The sequence below is a fragment of the Caretta caretta genome, chromosome 2 (assembly GCF_965140235.1).
Source record: "Caretta caretta isolate rCarCar2 chromosome 2, rCarCar1.hap1, whole genome shotgun sequence".
NCBI lineage: Eukaryota > Metazoa > Chordata > Testudines > Cheloniidae > Caretta > Caretta caretta.
The window spans coordinates 66,593,577-66,612,439 of NC_134207.1; the positions used below are offsets into that span (position 1 = coordinate 66,593,577).

The 18,863-nt window shown below is 37.4% G+C and overlaps 1 protein-coding gene across 5 annotated transcripts in view; it reads left to right on the forward strand.

Annotated features, from left to right (window-relative positions):
• The window catches only part of TOX (thymocyte selection associated high mobility group box), a 276,879-nt gene that overhangs the window by 134,862 nt on the left and 123,154 nt on the right, over nucleotides 1-18,863 (forward strand). For all 5 annotated transcript variants that reach the window (XM_048840750.2, XM_048840746.2, XM_048840747.2 and 2 more), the window contains one exon: nucleotides 2,850-2,915. In XM_048840750.2, the coding sequence (XP_048696707.1) occupies nucleotides 2,850-2,915 (66 nt within the window). The remainder of the gene's footprint in view (nucleotides 1-2,849; nucleotides 2,916-18,863) is intronic.

Genomic DNA, 18,863 nt, shown 5'->3' on the forward strand with positions numbered 1-18,863 from the left:
AATGTGAGGAGTAGCTGTTATTTTACATCAGATATTGTATTAGTATTCACTTTTAACAAATTAAAATTAATGGTTTTGAAATCTTCCCTTAATAGTACCAATGGATTTCAGAGCCAAGTATAAATCCTAGATGAAATGTTACATAATAAATATGTCTCACATATAGATTGCCTAAAAGCTGACTCAGTTAACTGCCTTCCTTTGCTTTTCATGTTATATCTGGACAAAAATATCCAGATTCTGAATGGTGCTTTTGGGTCTTCACAGTATGCACATTTGCAATAAAATCACAGCAGTTACGTCATAAGTGAAAGAAGGCAGAGAAGTTTAGGAAAAGTTCTTGTAGATTTAGTGTGATATGTAAAACAAGGCCATTTTGGTCAAGCGGGAATAAAGATCTTGTATTCTGAAGGGTCTTTGGGTCACATTTTAGCTGATCTGTTGACTCACTGTGTGACCTTGGACAAGTCACTTGACTCCTTGTGCCTAGTCAATCCAGCTGTACAGCTAGATAAAAGTAGGACACTTTCTGAGTTAAGCTGTGCTGGTGAAGGATGTGTGTGTTTATACATGTATGCATACTTTCATGCATATGAGATATCCATGAGCTATAAAATAGTACATAACACATGGTGAAGTTATGTAATGTTAAAGTTAATGTTGATTTGCATGGAGTTACGACTCTGTCCTGCAACTTACTGAGCACCCTCAATTCCTATGAAAGTGAGAGGGTAATGAAGTCCCTCAGTATTGTAGGGTAGGATCCTGCAGGATCAAACTTTTCATCAGTAAAATGGGCCCATCTGGTAAAACTGTATTTGGTAGTGGCATTTTCTGGGCACGTGCTCAAGCCATTAATCTGTCAGCTGTTGGGTACTCCTTTGTATTTCTGATTAGTTGTAAGTATGGGCACATGCTCAGTCTGCTTCTATACTGTTAGACTGTGCTGTAGCATGTGCGTCAGATGTGTTCTATAACAGATGTGCTGCAAAAGAACTCATCTTGTGAGACTCTGGATATATTGAGCTGTATACTACACATATGTCCAGCACACAGAGTGGGCCAAATATATTTTTAAAAAATCATAAATATTTTTGCCAATAAAAACTCCAGCTATTGTTTTCTATTATTTGTATTTGTGAATATTCAAAAATTCCTACGTTTGTGGAGAATGATGATAAGTACCGAAACATTTAGAAATTTTATGAACTTTCAGGAATATTCATCTGAAAATTCAACCCAGCATGTTACGCACTATTTTAAAAATTTTCTATTTTTCAATTGTTGTTCTCTAGCATTAAAGGTTTCATCCACCCAATCCAGCAGAAACACCTCCATATCACTCTGATCAATTGCACACTGTGAATGACTAGTGATTAGTTGAAGGGAACAGTTTGCAAACAAACTGTAGGCTGAAAAGTTTTTGTCCTAACTATTCTTTGAATACTTACGAACAACTCAGTTAGCTCACAATTACAGTAAAGCTTTGGATGTTATATTTCCTGGAGCATTTTTGTACTGGAGTCTTTGCTTTCTATGAGACCACAGATATGTTGTTCAGGATACCTCTCTATGACCTTGTGGATGTATTGTGTATTACAGGTAGGATTTTCAAAAATGGTCAGTGTTGGCCCACTCTGCTCTCACAGAAGTTAATGAGTAGATCCTACTGACTTCAGTAGGAATAGGGTAAGATCAAGGCTGAACATTTTTTAAAAAATCCCGCCTTATGTAACTTGCCACTCTTTTTTGCCACATTATCAAAATAATGGCCCACTTCCAAAATATGTCACTCTGAGTATGCACAGATGGGGTCAGGTGAAAGTTATTTCAAACAGACCTAATAACAGCTGGAAATTCTCAGTTGATGATTGAGGGATGAGCATTCCTGCAGCTCTTCATCTCTATTCCAAAGTCTTGGAAAGTTTCTCCTAACTCTAGATTGCATACTACGACTATAATTACCTACACTGTAAACTTGTCACAGACATTTGAAAGAGTATGAAGAGAGTTCTGTGGGCACAGTGTCCAGATTACATGGTACAAAACAAGTAGTCTCATGCTTTTTTGTGGTGATACCTGACCAGCCTTATATTCTAGCTGTTTCATTCCATGTAGTCCTTCCCTTCCTAATCAGCTTCTCTCAGTCTTGTTTTTGTTACATCTAATTCTATTTTTAAAAGAAGAAAAATCAGTTTGCCCACAAATTCCATTCATTTTATTTGTTATAGTTTACTGAAGGGTAATTTCACAGTTATGTTTGTTCCTATTCATTTTATTTACACATCAAGCACACTGTCCACTTATGCCACCCAGTTTTGTAAGTTCTGTATTTCAGATGTTCAAATGCCTGAAATTTGTCTAAGAATCTTCTTAATTTCTGATTTGGAGACATTTCAATGAGGTGGATTTTAATTTGTTTCGAAACTCGAAACTTGTTCTTGATCAAAATGTAAGGTTAGAATCCATTAAGATGCATTTTAGTACATTTTCCATTACCATCTTCCTCTTGTCAGAAACTGTGCAATTCACTTAGTACTTCATTGCAACCAACAGCAGAATGTATACATGGTGCACAAAATGAGCCATTTTGTTTTAAAACAGATTGCAGATGAAAGGAAACCATTCATTGCTTGCTTGCTTGCTGTAATTACTAGAGCACTAATTACTCCAAATCACTGACATCCAGGGTCAATAAGGATGACAACAGGAACATCAAAGACAAGATGCACACATGCAATTACAAGTCTTCCAAACCGGGCTATAATATTATTTTATGGTTACTGTTTTCCAGTTGATGCTGAAAAACATTCAAGATTGCTGAATGTTTACTATTATTTTATTCGCAGTTTGACGGGGACAACATGTATATGAGTATGACAGAGCCGAGCCAGGACTATGTGCCAGCAAGCCAGGTGGGTTAATTAATCTTCTCTGCCTTGTTTCAAATTGTAATTAAACAAATCCAAAGAGTTGCATTGCAAATGAGTGGCACTATCAGTAACTGCTGCAATCAGGAATAATCATAATTTATAAACAAAGCATTTAAGCCTTCTTTCCAGTTAATGAGATAGAGCTGATAAAACACCAGAGCTGGCATTTGTTGAAAGATACTACCTTGTTTCCTCTCCAGAATGCAAGCAGCTGTTTTGCCAGCATGATCTTTCCTAAACAGTTGTTTTACCTTCAGGAAATAAAGTCTTTACAGGTGCAGGTTATTTGTTTATCTGACTGCAGACAAGTTAATCATTATAAGCTACGCTATCACAAATAGCTTTAATTATCACTCTTAGCCCAGTTGTAGATGAAGAATTGCATTTTTAACAGAAATCGTATGGCTGAGGAATGTTGCCAAGGTTGCACCATTAGTGTTAGCATAACGAGTCTCTCAAAATCTAGTGCTGAGGTTTGTCTTGCAGTCAAAAGAGTATAATATGGTCTACGTTGTTCCAATATATTTTGAGTCCTTTTTATGGAGAATTTGCAAGGAACAATTTGTAAATTATCAGAACCCATTAAAATGTGGCATATGTCCACATGTTGAAATTTTTTTCATCTAAGTTACTTTCATTTTAATTTATTTTAAACTTGTAAAACTGAAGGATTGCCGTAGCTTTTTAAAAACAAAAGCAAAACAACCTGTGCGTGAGTGAATGCAGCCAGATGCTGAAGGAGAATTTGAATTCTGATTCTGTTGTTACATTCCATATATTTCAGTCATTTTCAGTTCTGTGTCAGTGAATCATAGTGACAGCAGCACAGGCCCATTATTTAAGCTGGGGTCATAGGAATGCTATAAAGAATCAGGATAGTGGTTCAGGTAGCCCAGTACCCATCTTAAATAGTGGACAGTCTGATACTCCTCTGCATGACGAAAACTATGGGCTTACATGGAGGTATCTTGTTAAGTGGGAAATTAGTTTGTTTGCATCCTGTCTGTACATGAGTTATCAGATAGATGGGTATAATCCCAAGGTTGAATGAACAGTCTTGGAAACTGACATGATACTGAGAGCTAAATATCTTTATAAACTAGTGTTTTTAGATAGTCATGCTTATCTACTCAAATTTAATTTATAGGTTTATTCTCTTTCATTCTTTAACTATCTTTTATGTGAGCTGAGCTATATTGTCAGTCAAAAAGCCAGTCTTTAAAATGTGAATGTTCCCACCACATTACCTCCCTGTCTGCTGTTGAAGTTACTGTAAGAATGCTTTTGGAAGACTGAACTTTAAATTTAAGATTCTTGTATGATTGAACTCATTCAGCAAAGAACCCTCCAAGATCCAGAGGTAGTTTTGAATAGAATTGTTTGATTAAAAAATGAAAAATTATATTACTAATTTTTTTCTAACCATTAATCCAAAAACTGTACTGACAAGTTTAGTATTACTATTAGATTAAAGCAACCTAGTAGCATCTCATTTATGCCTTAAGGGTTTTGAAGTGCAAGGGCTAATTGAATTTGTTTGAAACAGTAGAAATACAAACTCTGTGAATGATTGCTGTTATAAAGCAGCTGCTACCTTTCAGAGCATCGTCTGTCTTATATAGTTTTGAATAAAGGATTGCAAATTCACATTATACATTAGAATGATTTTCTTCTGTTGATATTTATATACTTTGTGTGTGAATAGTTTGGATAATTTAAACTGAAGTGTTTAAAAATAACAGTACTAGTTTTAATCTTTTATGAAGCTTCAGAATGTGTTTACTAGGTGCTTTGTTTCTGTTCCAGTCATCTGATCTTCCACAAAAAAATCTTATCAAACAAACATGACATTTCTATAATTTAATTATGAAACTATGAATGGTAACTAGATAATTATCTTTTCATATTTTAACTTTGCTCTCTAATATTTCCTGAAACCCAATACCTCAAAGAATTCAGATGATAGTATGTATTGCAGAGTGAAATAAAGTTTAGACATCAAAATTGTGATGAATGATCTTGGAAAGCTGAACTTTGCACTCTAAATTCCTTTTGTTTACTGGAATGTGTTCATATTCAGGGAAACATCACCTTGTGTTATTGTAAGGGTTTTTAATCAATTTATCCCCTTTAGGCTAACATAATAAAAATCCAGCCATCAAACAGGAAAAATACAGTTTTGTTTCTTTTTCTATGTAACATCAAACATCTGCATAGCCTGGTAATCCAAGACAACTTGCCTCACAGCATCACTCAACAATTATCATTTCTGTTCAATTTTCAAATCAGTACATGCTTTGGGACTTATAGACTAAGTTGCTAAGTAGTAACATATGGCTCACTACTGTTCCTGTGATGTTGCTGCAAGCAAACAACATAATTCTATACTTGAAATGATTTTTACAGAAAGCCAGTGTTGGAACTGAGCCAGAAGTGTAAGTATACAGTGAAAATTAATGATATTCTTTTAGACTGTCCCAAAACGGCTGTTTGGCACTGCTATCTCTGGATATATTTTATATATGTATGTAAGTATTGTATTTTTGGTTATGATATACTCAGTGTAGGATTGCACATTGCAAGCAGCTTCTAAATGAGTTATACCGTCCATACTAGCAAACATATAATAAAGCTACATGACATTTTCATTGCTAATTGCACTTCAGTCTGAGAATATTTACCATTTTAAAACAAAGCTATGCCAACTGCCCTGCACAGCAAATTCTTACTAGCATATTGTGTTCTATGCATGTAATTGGAATCATGGAGACAAATTGTTCGTCATATAAGCCCTCCTCATATAATTTGTGAGTCAAATACAACACAATATAAAATTACATAATTTCTTTCCAGACACAATACATAATATTATATAAAACTCCATTGCACAGAGCCCTCTGAGCCTTTGTAGTTTGCCTGGGCTCCATGGACATGAATGGTAAAGGGGGCAGCTGTATAGACTACACACAGCTGCCAAATCCCGGCTTCTCTCCCAAGTAGTATAGTTTGTGACTTGTGGCTGCATTAACCTCCACAGCCCCAATGGGAAGAAAAGAGAGGACCAAATCCAGTGAGGAATTATTGGCTGCATTGGGATTCCTGTTCCCCATCCCAGCAGTTCCATAACTCTTATTGGCAGAGTGTGAGTGGATCCCTCTCCTATATACTGGGTCTGATTTTCTGTTTATCTTTTTCATGGTAAAATTGTTATTTTTACTTTATTATTTAGAGAGGGCCTATCAATGGAGCTGCAAAAGGTCTCCTCCTAAGTTACACCATTTTAGTTGCTTCTCTCCTGATGCTAATTCTTAAGAAAAATACTTATGATTTATACACAGAATAATTGTTTAAACAGTATGATCAAATCTCATAATTGGATCAATAATCTCACAATGTTTTGTGTTTATTCTTAAAGTCCCAGCTACTGGAATCAGGTGATTACATCAAAATCAGCTTTCTTAAAAAAAAAAAAAAAAAAGTTTCTAGCCCTCAGGGTTGGAAAAAAACAAAACAAAACAAAAATGACCCTAAAGGCTTGAAGGCAGAAGGCAAATAAAAGGTGTTATGTTTAAAATTTAATGACGTTTTTATCCAACCTCAAGATTTTGGGGGGGCCCAATTCATGATTTTTGAAGGCTTGGGACTGGCAATACTGTTTATATTATTGTAATTAAGGTGTATTTACATAATTTCCTCAGGGAAGGGACTTTGGCCTGGTCCGTGAAGGTACCTATGAACCTAGCCCCCAGATTTAGATGCCTAAGTCCCACTTTTAGGTGCCACTGTGATCCGCAAAACCCCTGCTCGGCAGCCACTGAACCCTGTAGGCGCCTAAATTCCATCAGCAGTGTTTGGCCCAGTGCAGAGACAGTCTAATCTTTGCTACAACCAATAGTGATAGGTACTTTAGATGTACAATAGATAGACTGATCCTGTTTGTGTGTTAATAAAAACTTCCCATGCCCCTTCCTGCTATATTATTATTATGTGTATTCTTGATATTACAGTAACACCTTGGAGTCCTAGTCATGGATCAGGGCCCCATTGTGCTGGGCACTGTACAAACAGAACACTGACCTGCCTCAGAGAGCTCACAATCTAAGTATTAGACAAGAGACAACAGATGGCTACACACGGACTGGGGGAGTGCAAGGAAATAATGGACAACATTGGTCATCATAATAAAAAGTTATTTTGGTTCACCAGTGGCCTAACACACAGCTGTAGACTTACCCATTACTTCTTATTTCCTTCTGTTCTCCCTAACTTCCCCTAGGGGGAGATAGTAAGTCACTTGTTGCAACGTAGTTTAGAGTAAGGGAAGTTGGGTTGGATAATAGGGTTAGGTAGTTGTGGGCAGGAAGACTGGTGAAATTATATGTTTGCCACTCCTATCCTGTGGAGGGCTAGGTTTTCAGGGCACCATTTTAGGTCCCCGCATGAGGTATGGTTGTTCATCACAAGATCCTCAGAACATTAAGATAATCCTGTTAATGCTATACCTGATGGTGCATCAACAACTGTGTTTAAAAGAACAGAAAAAGTGTAGTTTTGATTTTAGGGGCTAGACAGTATTATTTTAGAGATTTTTTTAGTGATTTTAAAAAAAATTAGCTCACACATTTAAAAAGCTGGAAACCAGAATAGCTCTGAAAAGAACACTTGTATGTGCTTGGGGACAAAATCTACCTTTGGATCCCTGTGTAGAGCCCCCATTGAAGGATGTAGGAGATGTATGCACTATATGTGCATTCACGGATAGAATTTTGCCCTTAGAATTTTTTCCATATTTGAATACCTCAGGTTTCTTAAAATAACTAAAGTGACTAGAATAAATTATGGACTATTGGTCTTCAAATTAAGGGCTTTTTCAAATACCACAGAAAGGGCATAATTCAGCCAAAATATTTCTTTCCCCCTGTTCTACTGAAATGATTTGAATCAAATTATATGTAGAAATAAACGGGTTCAGAGTTCTGTGCCAGAAGACAATGTAAATGATCCTGTTTTGTTTAAAAAAGCACATATTATATTTATATATGTTATTACTTATTATTTCTTTTGATTAGTGCCCTCAGCATACCTTGTTCTGTACAAACACCAAGAAGGCAAAGGCCTGGATCCATAAAGGTTCTTAGGTGTTCCAATGTTGAGTGTCATGATGCCTAACTTTTAGGCACCTAAAAATCACTGGAACAACACTGTGATACGCAAAGCCTGGGTTAAGTGCCTAGGCTGCCTACACAATGCATGGAGAGAGATGGGTATCTTTTAGGGCACGTCTACACTAACCTCCGGAGCAATCGATCCAGCTGGGGTCGATTTATCGCCTCTAGTACTCCACTGGAGCGAGAACCGTAGGGGGAGTCGATGGGGGAGCATCAGCAGTCGACCTACCACAATGAAGACACCGGGATAAGTAGCTCTAAGTACTTGACTTCAGCTACGCTATTTTCGTAGCTGAAGTTGCGTAACTTAGACCTACTTAGCTCGCCTCCCCCCCTCCCAGTGTAGACCAGACCTTAGAATGGGATCCACAAAGCCATCACGCTAGGCAGCTTCCCACCTAAGCTAGCCAATAGGAGTTTTTGAGGAGAGGGGTGTGTCCTAAGTCCCACCCATCTGATGGAGACAGGACCCTAAATCCAGATTGCTGGGTGGACTATGGCATATTCTTATGAGGATCTCCCTCAATCTTTCCTATTGAAGGTGTTCCAAGTAATTAAATAATTACATATTAATTGGGCCAGAGAAAGAGAGTGAGAATCCCTCTATAGTTCAGGGCACTCACCTGATCTCTGTTCAGATCCCTTCTCATAAAGCAGAGGGTGGATTTGAACAGGTGGTCTCCCATATACCATACAACTGGGCTAAAGGTTATAAGATTCCTACTTCTTCTTCCACCTCTCCCTCTGCCCCAACTGTTTTCTGTGGAGTTACGTGGCATCTGAGCATGCCTATTGGATTGCCCTGCATACCCAGATGTAGAAACTTAAGAACTTAAGGCAATTTTAGTGCAAAAATGTCGGCAGTGAGTTTAGGTGCCTACAGGGTTCAGTGGCTGCCGAGCAGGAGTTTTGCGGATCACAGTGGCACCTAAAAGTGGGACTTAGGCATCTAAATCTGGGGGCTAGGTTCATAGGTACCTTCACGGATCAGGCCAAAGTCCCTTCCCTGAGGAAATTATGTAAATACACCTTAATTACAATAGTATAAACAGTATTGCCAGTCCCAAGCCTTCAAAAATCATGAATTGGGCCCCCCCAAAATCTTGAGGTTGGATAAAAACGTCATTAAATTTTAAACATAACACCTTTTATTTGCCTTCTGCCTTCAAGCCTTTAGGGTCATTTTTGTTTTGTTTTGTTTTTTTCCAACCCTGAGGGCTAGAAACTTTTTTTTTTTTTAAGAAAGCTGATTTTGATGTAATCACCTGATTCCAGTAGCTGGGACTTTAAGAATAAACACAAAATATTGTGAGATTATTGATACAATTATGAGATTTGATCACACTGTATAAACAATTATTCTGTGTATAAATCATAAGTATTTTTCTTAAGAATTAGCATCAGGAGAGAAACAACTAAAATGGTGTAACTTAGGAGGAGACCTTTTGCAGCTCCATTGATAGGCCCTCTCTAAATAACAAAGTAAAAATAACAAAAGCCATTATTTTACCATGAAAAAGATAAACAGAAAATCAATTATCAAATGATGTATTTTCAATCTGAGTGCTGGGTATATTTCTTCCCATATCATAACAGTAATTTTACTGCTTTTTTTCTATACACAACACTAGAAAAATTTTCTATTTAATGGACAACCAGTGTGAGATATTCTTTAAATTGTCCTGTACTTCTTCATGTACAACGTTTTTAATATGTGAAAACAGATTACAGACATCATATATTTTAGTTATGTAGTTTCCTTTCCAGGATATTCTCTCTCCAGGACAGTAGCATACATGAATTATGAGAAATAACCATGGGAAATGTTAAAGGCAATATCTTTCAGCAGAGCTTCATATAAAATGAACTTTTTTGGTCCATAAAATGTCTGAGGATTACATGAATTTGAACTACAAATTAGACCAATTACTATTAGACTGTCCCTTTTGGCAAAGGCTACAGCAGTAAAGTCAGTTTGACCTATTGACCTCTGACCTAATAAAACGATAAGATGGCATGCTTTGATTAATCTAGTTAGTCTTACAAAGTCTGGCATCTCAACAAGCCCAAACTAGTTACTCAAACCAGTCTTCAATGTAACATTCAAATGATTACTCTGTGGAGTCCCAGAGGTATTCATTACAGACAAAATTGCTCTTGTTGCCTTGCATACAAGCTGAGTTTTCAATGGGAAATGAAAGGCTGCCTGGAAAAATAGGCCACCTAATTAAGTTAAACTACTCTAGCATTTGGTTTGACATCTTCATTACTCAAAATTAAAAAGATGCTTCACTTGAGCACACAAGTTACTATTGTTTATGTTGTTTTCGTCTTAAATTGGCTTGTTTCATAGAAGTCTGTTTTTCAGAATTATATCTTGTAATAGCTCACATATTTCTTGCAGTTTATAAAAATGTCTTAATAGCAACTATAGCTACTGATAGCTGGTACAATATAAGTACAATTGGGCTTATTGCAAGTTTAATTCTCAGAATTCTCACTGCTTACATTACACACTACTTTATTAACAGAAGGCCTGATACTGCAAGCCTTACTCATATGAATAATCCTTGCTCACGTGTGCCCTGATCCTTCGTTGGAACCGGTTACCACAGAATCTTGGGCCCATATGGAGTCCCATTAACTACGGTTCAGGATCAGGTCCTTGAAGTCAATGGGACTACTAGTATGAATAAGAAATATTCATATCAGTTTTAAGTCCCGTGGGTGTTTCTCTGTGTTTGGATGAGGGCGGGGTGGGAGGAGAAATCCAAAAAGAGTTATGAAGAGCAGCTATGTTTCAGTTCTGCCTATTTCCAGCCTTCTTCATTAACCCTTCTTTCCATGTATACACCACAGAATGTCAGACATTGTATATAGAGTTTTCTACACAGTTGGGGGAGAGGGAGGATACTAGATTGGCTCAGCCTCCTTCCAAAAATATTGGGAGACTTTCCACCGTCCTTCAGCCTTTTTAATAGAAAGGGAGGGGGTCTCTATCCTTCTGCATTCTGTGGCCTATACACAGCATTATCACAACTTTAAGTGATTGAGGTCTAAGGGAATTCAATGAGGATATGGAAATTTAAACTGAGTTTTTGCCCAGTAAGTGGAAGTACTTACATGTAAATCTATAATAGTGCTATTTTAAGAGCATTTTGAAAATGTAAACACCTGAAAAGCACACCATCTTGATTGCCAGTTTAGAGTCAATGATGCTAATGAGGCTTCTGACAGGTTAAATGTGGTGTATCATATACATTTTCAAGCAGTAAGATTTGTGAAAACAGGATTTTAAAAAAAGTTAGTTAAAATCTTTGGGTGCTGAACGTGTTCAATTTTATTCTGTGGTGCTTTGTTTCAAGCCTAATTTGGGTACATTTTCCTCAGAGGATCTTTAAAAACATTTACAAACTCTTTTAAAACTGGAATTTTACTCAGTTTCTTTAAAAAATATTAAATCTACAAAGAAAAAAGAAATGCAGTAAATGCAAGTGACCAATGTAGAGAAATATATCTTCTAATATAAGAGCCAGATTACAGCACAGGGATTACAGGCACATGCCTCTGGACCCAGCTTCTTGAATCCCACACTGACTTCAGAATCCAGTTTTCATTTAAAAAACTCCCAGACCTAGCTCTTAAATAAAATCTTGGAAATGCGGCCTTAGTGTATCTGATGTAGCATTGTTTGCCTGAGTCTGTAGGCAGCCCGAAACAATAGCTTGGAGAGTTGTGAACTGTCATATCCCTCTTCTGTTGTTAACAACCCAATAATCCATTGGTTTGAAGTTCCACCACCACCGAAACAGACACTTTGTGTATTTGGAGGGTGCTCACTCAGATACCTCGTTTTTGCCCTGCTGGGATACTGACAGTAGGGGCTCCCACAGGCAGAGGGGTGGGTGGGGAATGAGTCCCTTCCTCTTCAGGACAGACCCCAGCCTACCCAAAGAGGAGCAGTGGTCGGCCCTCTTCACAGCCAAGCAGACAGCTCATGAGTGAATGGCTTGTGCCACCACTGCCACACCAAGGTTGTGGGGAAGAACTATGTTGGAGGTGGGCCTGGGAAGGTCATGGTGTCAGGGCCGAGGGAGTCCCCATTTGTGCCTATGGCCCTGGGTTGCCTTAAACTCTTCCTGTCTTGACCTGTTTGATAATTGTAACAAAAACCTGTACTTTTCTAATGGACTGATATAAACTTTCTGAATAGGAAGTTACCTCTTTGTAGGGAAGGGTGAAGCCTTGGAGCTTTTAGTAGGTTACGGTATCTCTACAGCTCAAGTCTTGTAATCTTTTATAGTTTTCTATAGCTATAGTTTTTTATAGCTCATTGTCACCTATTAATGCATTTAAATGTAAAATGTTGTTCATAAATAAAGCACATTTGTTTTCAAACAAACTTGTATAGCATGATATTTAAAATTGAATTAAACAATGAAAAGAGACTCTCAGGAGTGGAATGTTTCATTTGAAAAAGCAGTGTTCCTTTTCATAATTCTGTTGACTTTGAAATTGTGCTTATTTTAAATCAATTGTATCATTGTCAGCATATTCTCCTTCTTATGAAAATGGAATTCATCTCATGCTGGAAAATTAATGTTTTGCTTGAGGCGTTGCCCTTTACCTAATGTAAATTAGGGAAATTGATTAACACAATGGGTAAAAAAAAAAATTGTACCTTCCCCAGTAATATGTTTTTGATAGCTGTTGCTTGATAAATTAGTATATTGTGTGTTTTAAATGAATATGATTTACTGCTTATGTCTAACATATGAAGAAACATAAAAAAAATGTTTGCAGGATCATTGACTTGAACATATCAATGGCACTGTTGGACAATTCTTGCTGAGTGTTAAGATGATTTATGTAAGAGACCGAAGGTTTCCACAGTAATGCATTATAGTCTCAAGCTATCAACTTTTGTTCATGCAGAGACAAAAAAAGCTGAAACACACTTACTTCTGAAGGTCCTCCATTAAGAAATTAGAGATAAGTTGATCCTGTTTATATTCATGGAAATATCACTGTCAAAGGCATCATCCTAACTTTCAGATGTGTATAAAGTAAATTATTGTTTTTCCTCCTCTACTGAGCATGCTGTTTTACATTACTTTCAATTCATAACTATTTGAGTTATGTAACAATGTGTTCAGTAATAAAAGAGGAGACATCCTGAAGCATCTATCTTTTAAAACCTGGCATTTTTCCACAGTTCAGATGGAGAAGCCTTACTGTAAATGAGAAATTAAGGCACACTCCATATTATTAGAAATATCATTCATTTTTATTTAAATTGTGTATGCATGTGAGAAGACCATATTTTTAAGGATTTATAGATAATACCATATTTTGTTGAGTGCATGCATGAGTGATGCAGCCATCCAGCACATCCGTTAAACTTACCTGGTCAACGATATCTTCTGCATTCTTATATAGTAATGGTTCTTCTCTTTCCACAGAGGGCTTGTGTTGGATGTTTGGATGTTTGCTGCCTCCTGTGGTCACTCTGTTTAAAATGTCTTTTGCTTTCATTTGTCTTTCTCCATTTGCTTTTTAACCATTGATGCAGAACATTCAATACAATCGTAAATATGGTTTGCTTTCTGATTTGCAGTCATCATCACCATTGGTAATGTAGGTGTTTTTTTGTTCTTATACCCTCTCCCTTAATTATTATAGTCAGGTCGTACAGCCATTTCACATATCACTCCTGTTACAATCAGAGGACACAAATGTGTGTGAGAGAATGGAAATAAAATGTATTGGCCTGGTTTTGCCACATACTGAAAGGATTCCTATCGATGACAAGAATCACTGCACTTGAATTTGACTAATAATCCACACAAAAAATAGTTTGGTGTTTGTCCATTTGACCTGCAAAAACATAATTTTTGCCTCCTTTCCAGAATTTAGCACAATTAAAATCCATAAAATTGGTGCAGGGTTTGACAAGGCTAATTGGCACAAAAGAGAAATTTAAATGAGAAAGAAGCCAGGTTGGCTTGGTGTTCAGATCTGAATGCTGATTTAAGCAAAAGCTTGGATTTAGGTTGGCAGCTGAATCAGGGTTAAGGTTTGGGTTCAATTGTGCCAAAATCTTGCAAGCTATTCTCATGAAATTGCAGGCCAAGATGGTATCAGTATCATGAGATCAGCTAAAATGTCACAAAAATAACTTCTTGTGAGATTTCACAAACATTAAACTAGAACCATAGAGTGCAGACTCCATCTGATTTGAGATCTATTCTGGGACCAAAACAGTATGTGTAGGTTCAACACCACCCACCTAAAATTCAAGGTGTTTCTGTTCTAAGGTTCCCATTATTGACCAAATCAACTTTAAATACTCCCAAACCTGTTTATAATAAATTCAGATGTGATGAAAATCCCCTTTATGATGAAATAGAAGCAAAGCCTTGATCTGTTCAATGCATTCCAATGGCGTTTAATGGTGTTCATAAAGAAGTCTCTCCCTGGATGTAATAAAGATTTAGGAACTCTCCCCAGTGCTCAACAGCTGATAAACAACTTCGCCATCCCATGGCCATAGGGAGAAAAGCAGACCCAGTGCTGAAGTCCCCTTGCAGTTTTGTGGTGAGGAGATGAAAAGACACACTGCTGCTGTTTCTTGTTGGAAAGTTAAGAGGAAGGCAATTTGTTGGTGCTGCTTTGCCTAGCAGAGTGAAGGAGACTTATCACCTGGTTACCTGGATATAGTAGAATTGTGCCAATACTACAGTGACCCTGGAAAGAAAATGACCAAGAGGTTTACAATTAAGTTGCATGCAAAATGTAATACTAATAATCCCTTATAAATAGGCTTGGTATACGTCAATTATTATTTTTCATAATTTTGACCAATAATATCAGTGTATATTTTAAAAGCATTTTAAATTTTTTTATCTATTTAAATTTTCACAGTTGAGGGAAACTATGAGGGATCAGTCAGTAATTGCAACAGATGATGTTGAAATTCAAAAAGTTCAAGTTTTATTACTGTTAAAACATAAATTGTCAACATCATATGTCAATATGTTCAAAGTAAATATCCTTAAATCAAACTAAGTTCTCAAGCAGCATTTTTCTTACTTTGCATATCTGTACATTTTTATTATAAATTAAAATATTTTTCATTGGTTTGTGTGTGTGTGGTGAAATTGTCATTTACTGATAAGCTATTCTTTCCAAGCCTACTTATAAAACAAGGTGAGAGTAGATATGAGCTATACCTGCGAACTGCAGGCAACAAGTGTCCACAAAATGCTCACAGATGAGACAAACTGTAGTGGTGACAAGTTATTCTTGGACTACCTGCATGGATTAATACCTCCCCTTCCTCCCGCAAACCCTTCCCTCCCCCAAACAGGACAATGCCCACATTGGGTATGAAATATTAGTTTAGCAAAATAATCGTCATAACTAAATTGCTAAACAACTATCTCATAGTATTTTATAGAACTAGGTTCTTCCTCACTTTTATGAATTAGGCAAACCTATTTTTCTAAAAAAAAATGCAAAAAACAGTTGAAGTCATCTCTTAGCAGATATTAATACTATACAACTGACAAAACTTTTCATATACAGCCATAGTATTATTGCAATATATTTAATATGGCTTAGTAATTAATTTCCACATAAATTATATAGTATTCTGACATTTTATTATTTTCTTTACTACTATACTACTGCTATCTTAAGAAGTTTATACAGTATAATTTGACAAAAATGTGTTAGATTATGTGTTATCAAATACACCATAACTGGTTTGCAACTAATAACCATAGCATGATACATTTTTATTATTATTGCTTTTAATGTAATGAAGAGGATATAAATGGTAACCTCATATTTATAATTCTTAATCTACATGTATATATGACTGTGTGCACTACAACTAGGATTGTGGGATTTTTATGAGACTAGTGTGTCATTTATATTATAGTAAATGAAGTTACAATGTCATAATTATATATTAATAACCATTTAGTCTTAGCCCTGGTCTACACTACAAACTTATGTTGGTATAACTACGTCGCTCATGGGTGCGGATTTTCCATACCCCTGACTGACACAGTTACACGGACTTAACTCCCAGTGAAGACAGCGCTATGTTGATGGGAGGGCTTCTCCTCCAGCCTCTTGGGGAGGTGGAGTATCTATGCCAACAGGAGAAGCCCTCCCGAAAACATAGGTAGCTTCTTCACTACGCGCTACAATGGCCCAACTGTAGCACTGTAAGCGTAGACAAGCCCTTAGTTAAATTGTATTGCAGTTGTTGTCTAGTTGTTGATACTACTAGTTAGGCATACATTTGAAACACAGCAAATCAATATCTGTCTAAAGTGAAAGCTCTGTTGTTAAACATATGGACAAATCAAATAGCAAATTTGCTGAATAGCCTGAATATTAATGGAAATTTGGCCAGTATTTGGCTTACGAATATTTGCCTGTACTGGCTGCTGCTGAGAGCTGACTTCAGCAGGAACCCTGAGTGAAGAGGCACTCCTTCTCCTCCTCCTGATCAAGCAGTGAAAGAAGGAGAGGAGAGCCACACCTTCATACTCGTCCTCCTCTCTCACCAGCAAGGTAGAAGGAGAGATGCACCTTTGGCTGTTTCTCCTCCTCTTGAAAAAACTGGGAGGGGAGAGCTCCCATTCAGTACTCCCTCTCCCCTGCTACCACCTCTCCAAGAGCCACTCTTCTCCCTTGGGGAGACAGTGGGAGGAGGAAGAGAAACCCCAGCAGTAACTCCTCCCTACACCCAGCAAAGAGGTGAGGGGAAAAGATTTCCTGAGGAGCTGAATTGCTGCTGGGGCTGTGGGAAAGAAAATGCAGTTCCGACCCAGCCTCCTCCCAAACACAGCCCATGAATCCTTCCCAACAGGCCCAAGCAACCTAACTGTCAAAAAGACTCATGATATATGCATGTTAGCCAAATCTCAATGATGGGCTATTTGTGCAGTGTGATGAAAACTTGTCCAGAGTAGCTATAAAACCTTATTGATGTTACCGCTTTCCTTTCTTCCCCACTCACTCTCTGTTCTTGTATTTTTTTTGTGTGTGTTTATGTGAAATTAGACTGTAAGCTCTTTGTGGCAGGGACAATTTATTTCAGCTGTTCTGTAGGATAATAATTTACTAGTGGCTAGTATACAGTAATGCACAATAACCTTATTATTTATTATTCAGCATATACATTTCTATATTATTTGAATAAACCTAATTTGTTTTCTTTGTTAATGGCATGTTTCCACTCCATTCATTAAGGTTCTGTTTTTGATGCCCACATTTCCTGCCTTGGTGGAGTCTCAACATCATAGTATGGAAATACAGGGAGAAATAAGACTTAGAAACTCAATATGCCAATATTCATCTGTCTACTAGGGAACAAAATCCCTGTGGAGAACCACACCACAAGCTATGTGATCTAAATGGGCAGGTGAGCAGGTTGGGCTAATTTTCTAGGTTGAGAATTCCATAGAGTGAGGTTACTCCACCTGACAGGGATAATACAAGTTCCTCATATTATACATGATAGTATTGCTGCCAACTCCTCCACTTTCCTTTACCTGTTTTCAATTCCTTGGGATTTCTACTTTTGCATATATGAGTTTAACCCTGATGCTTCACCCTACACCAAAATATCCTCATGCAGGGACAGATCCTTAGTTGGTGAAAATGGTCATAGCTCCTTGGACTTTGGTGAAAAAACACCCCTTTGGCCATGGCAAGATGCACTGTTCTGTAGAAGCTTACTTTGCTCAGGTTTTCAGCAATACCTGAACAGCTCAATAGCAACATGTAAAATCTTTGGTGGCAAATCCAGTTTAAAGGTTTTATTTCCATGCTGCAACAGTTTAGAATAACCTCAGGTGGGTTATTGTGATAAGAACATAAGAACGGCCATACTGGGTCAGACAAATGGTCTATCTAGCCAAGAATCCTGTCTTCTTACAGTGGCAAATACCAGGTACTTCAGAGGGAATGAACAGAACAGGTAATCATCAAGTGATCATCATCCTCTGTCATCCATCCATTCACAGCTTCTGGCAGAGGCTAGGGACACTTCAGAGCATGGTTTTACATAGCCACCCATCCTGGCTAATATCCATTGATGGACCTATCCTCTGTGAACTTATCCAGTTCTTTTATGTACCCTGTTATAGTTTTGGCCATCACAACATCCTGTGGCAAAGAGTTCCACAGGTTGACTGTGCATTGTGTGAAGAAATACTTCCTTTTGTTTGTTTTAAACTTTCTGCCTATTAATTCGATTTGGTGACCCACTAATACGGCAATTTTAAAATCAAGTTTTGACGTTTTTCTAAAAGATACGCCCCAGGAATTATTTTGGGGAAGTTCTGTGTGATCAGACTAGATGATCACAGTGAGCCCTTCTGGCCTTGGAATTTATGAACCTATAAATAACAAAATTCCACGATGTCTACCTTTTTGAATATTGCTTCTTCTCTTGGCCTTCTATTCAATGGCTTTACACATCATGCTTGTCTCCATCTGCGATATTATACTAAACTAAGGAATAAATATGCTCCTAATAGCTGCTACACTCGCTCAATTATGCCCACTCCTGCATCGGTGCAGAAGGAGAGCAGGGGAAGAGGACAAAAGGAGCAGTCTGTTATCTCCTCATGGCTTTTTGCAGGAGCTAAACATAGTTGGAGTCCTTGAGCACACAGAGTTCACAAAGTTAGCACAGATGCCCTAACTTTCACAAAGAGGACAGGAAGGTGTGGGGCTG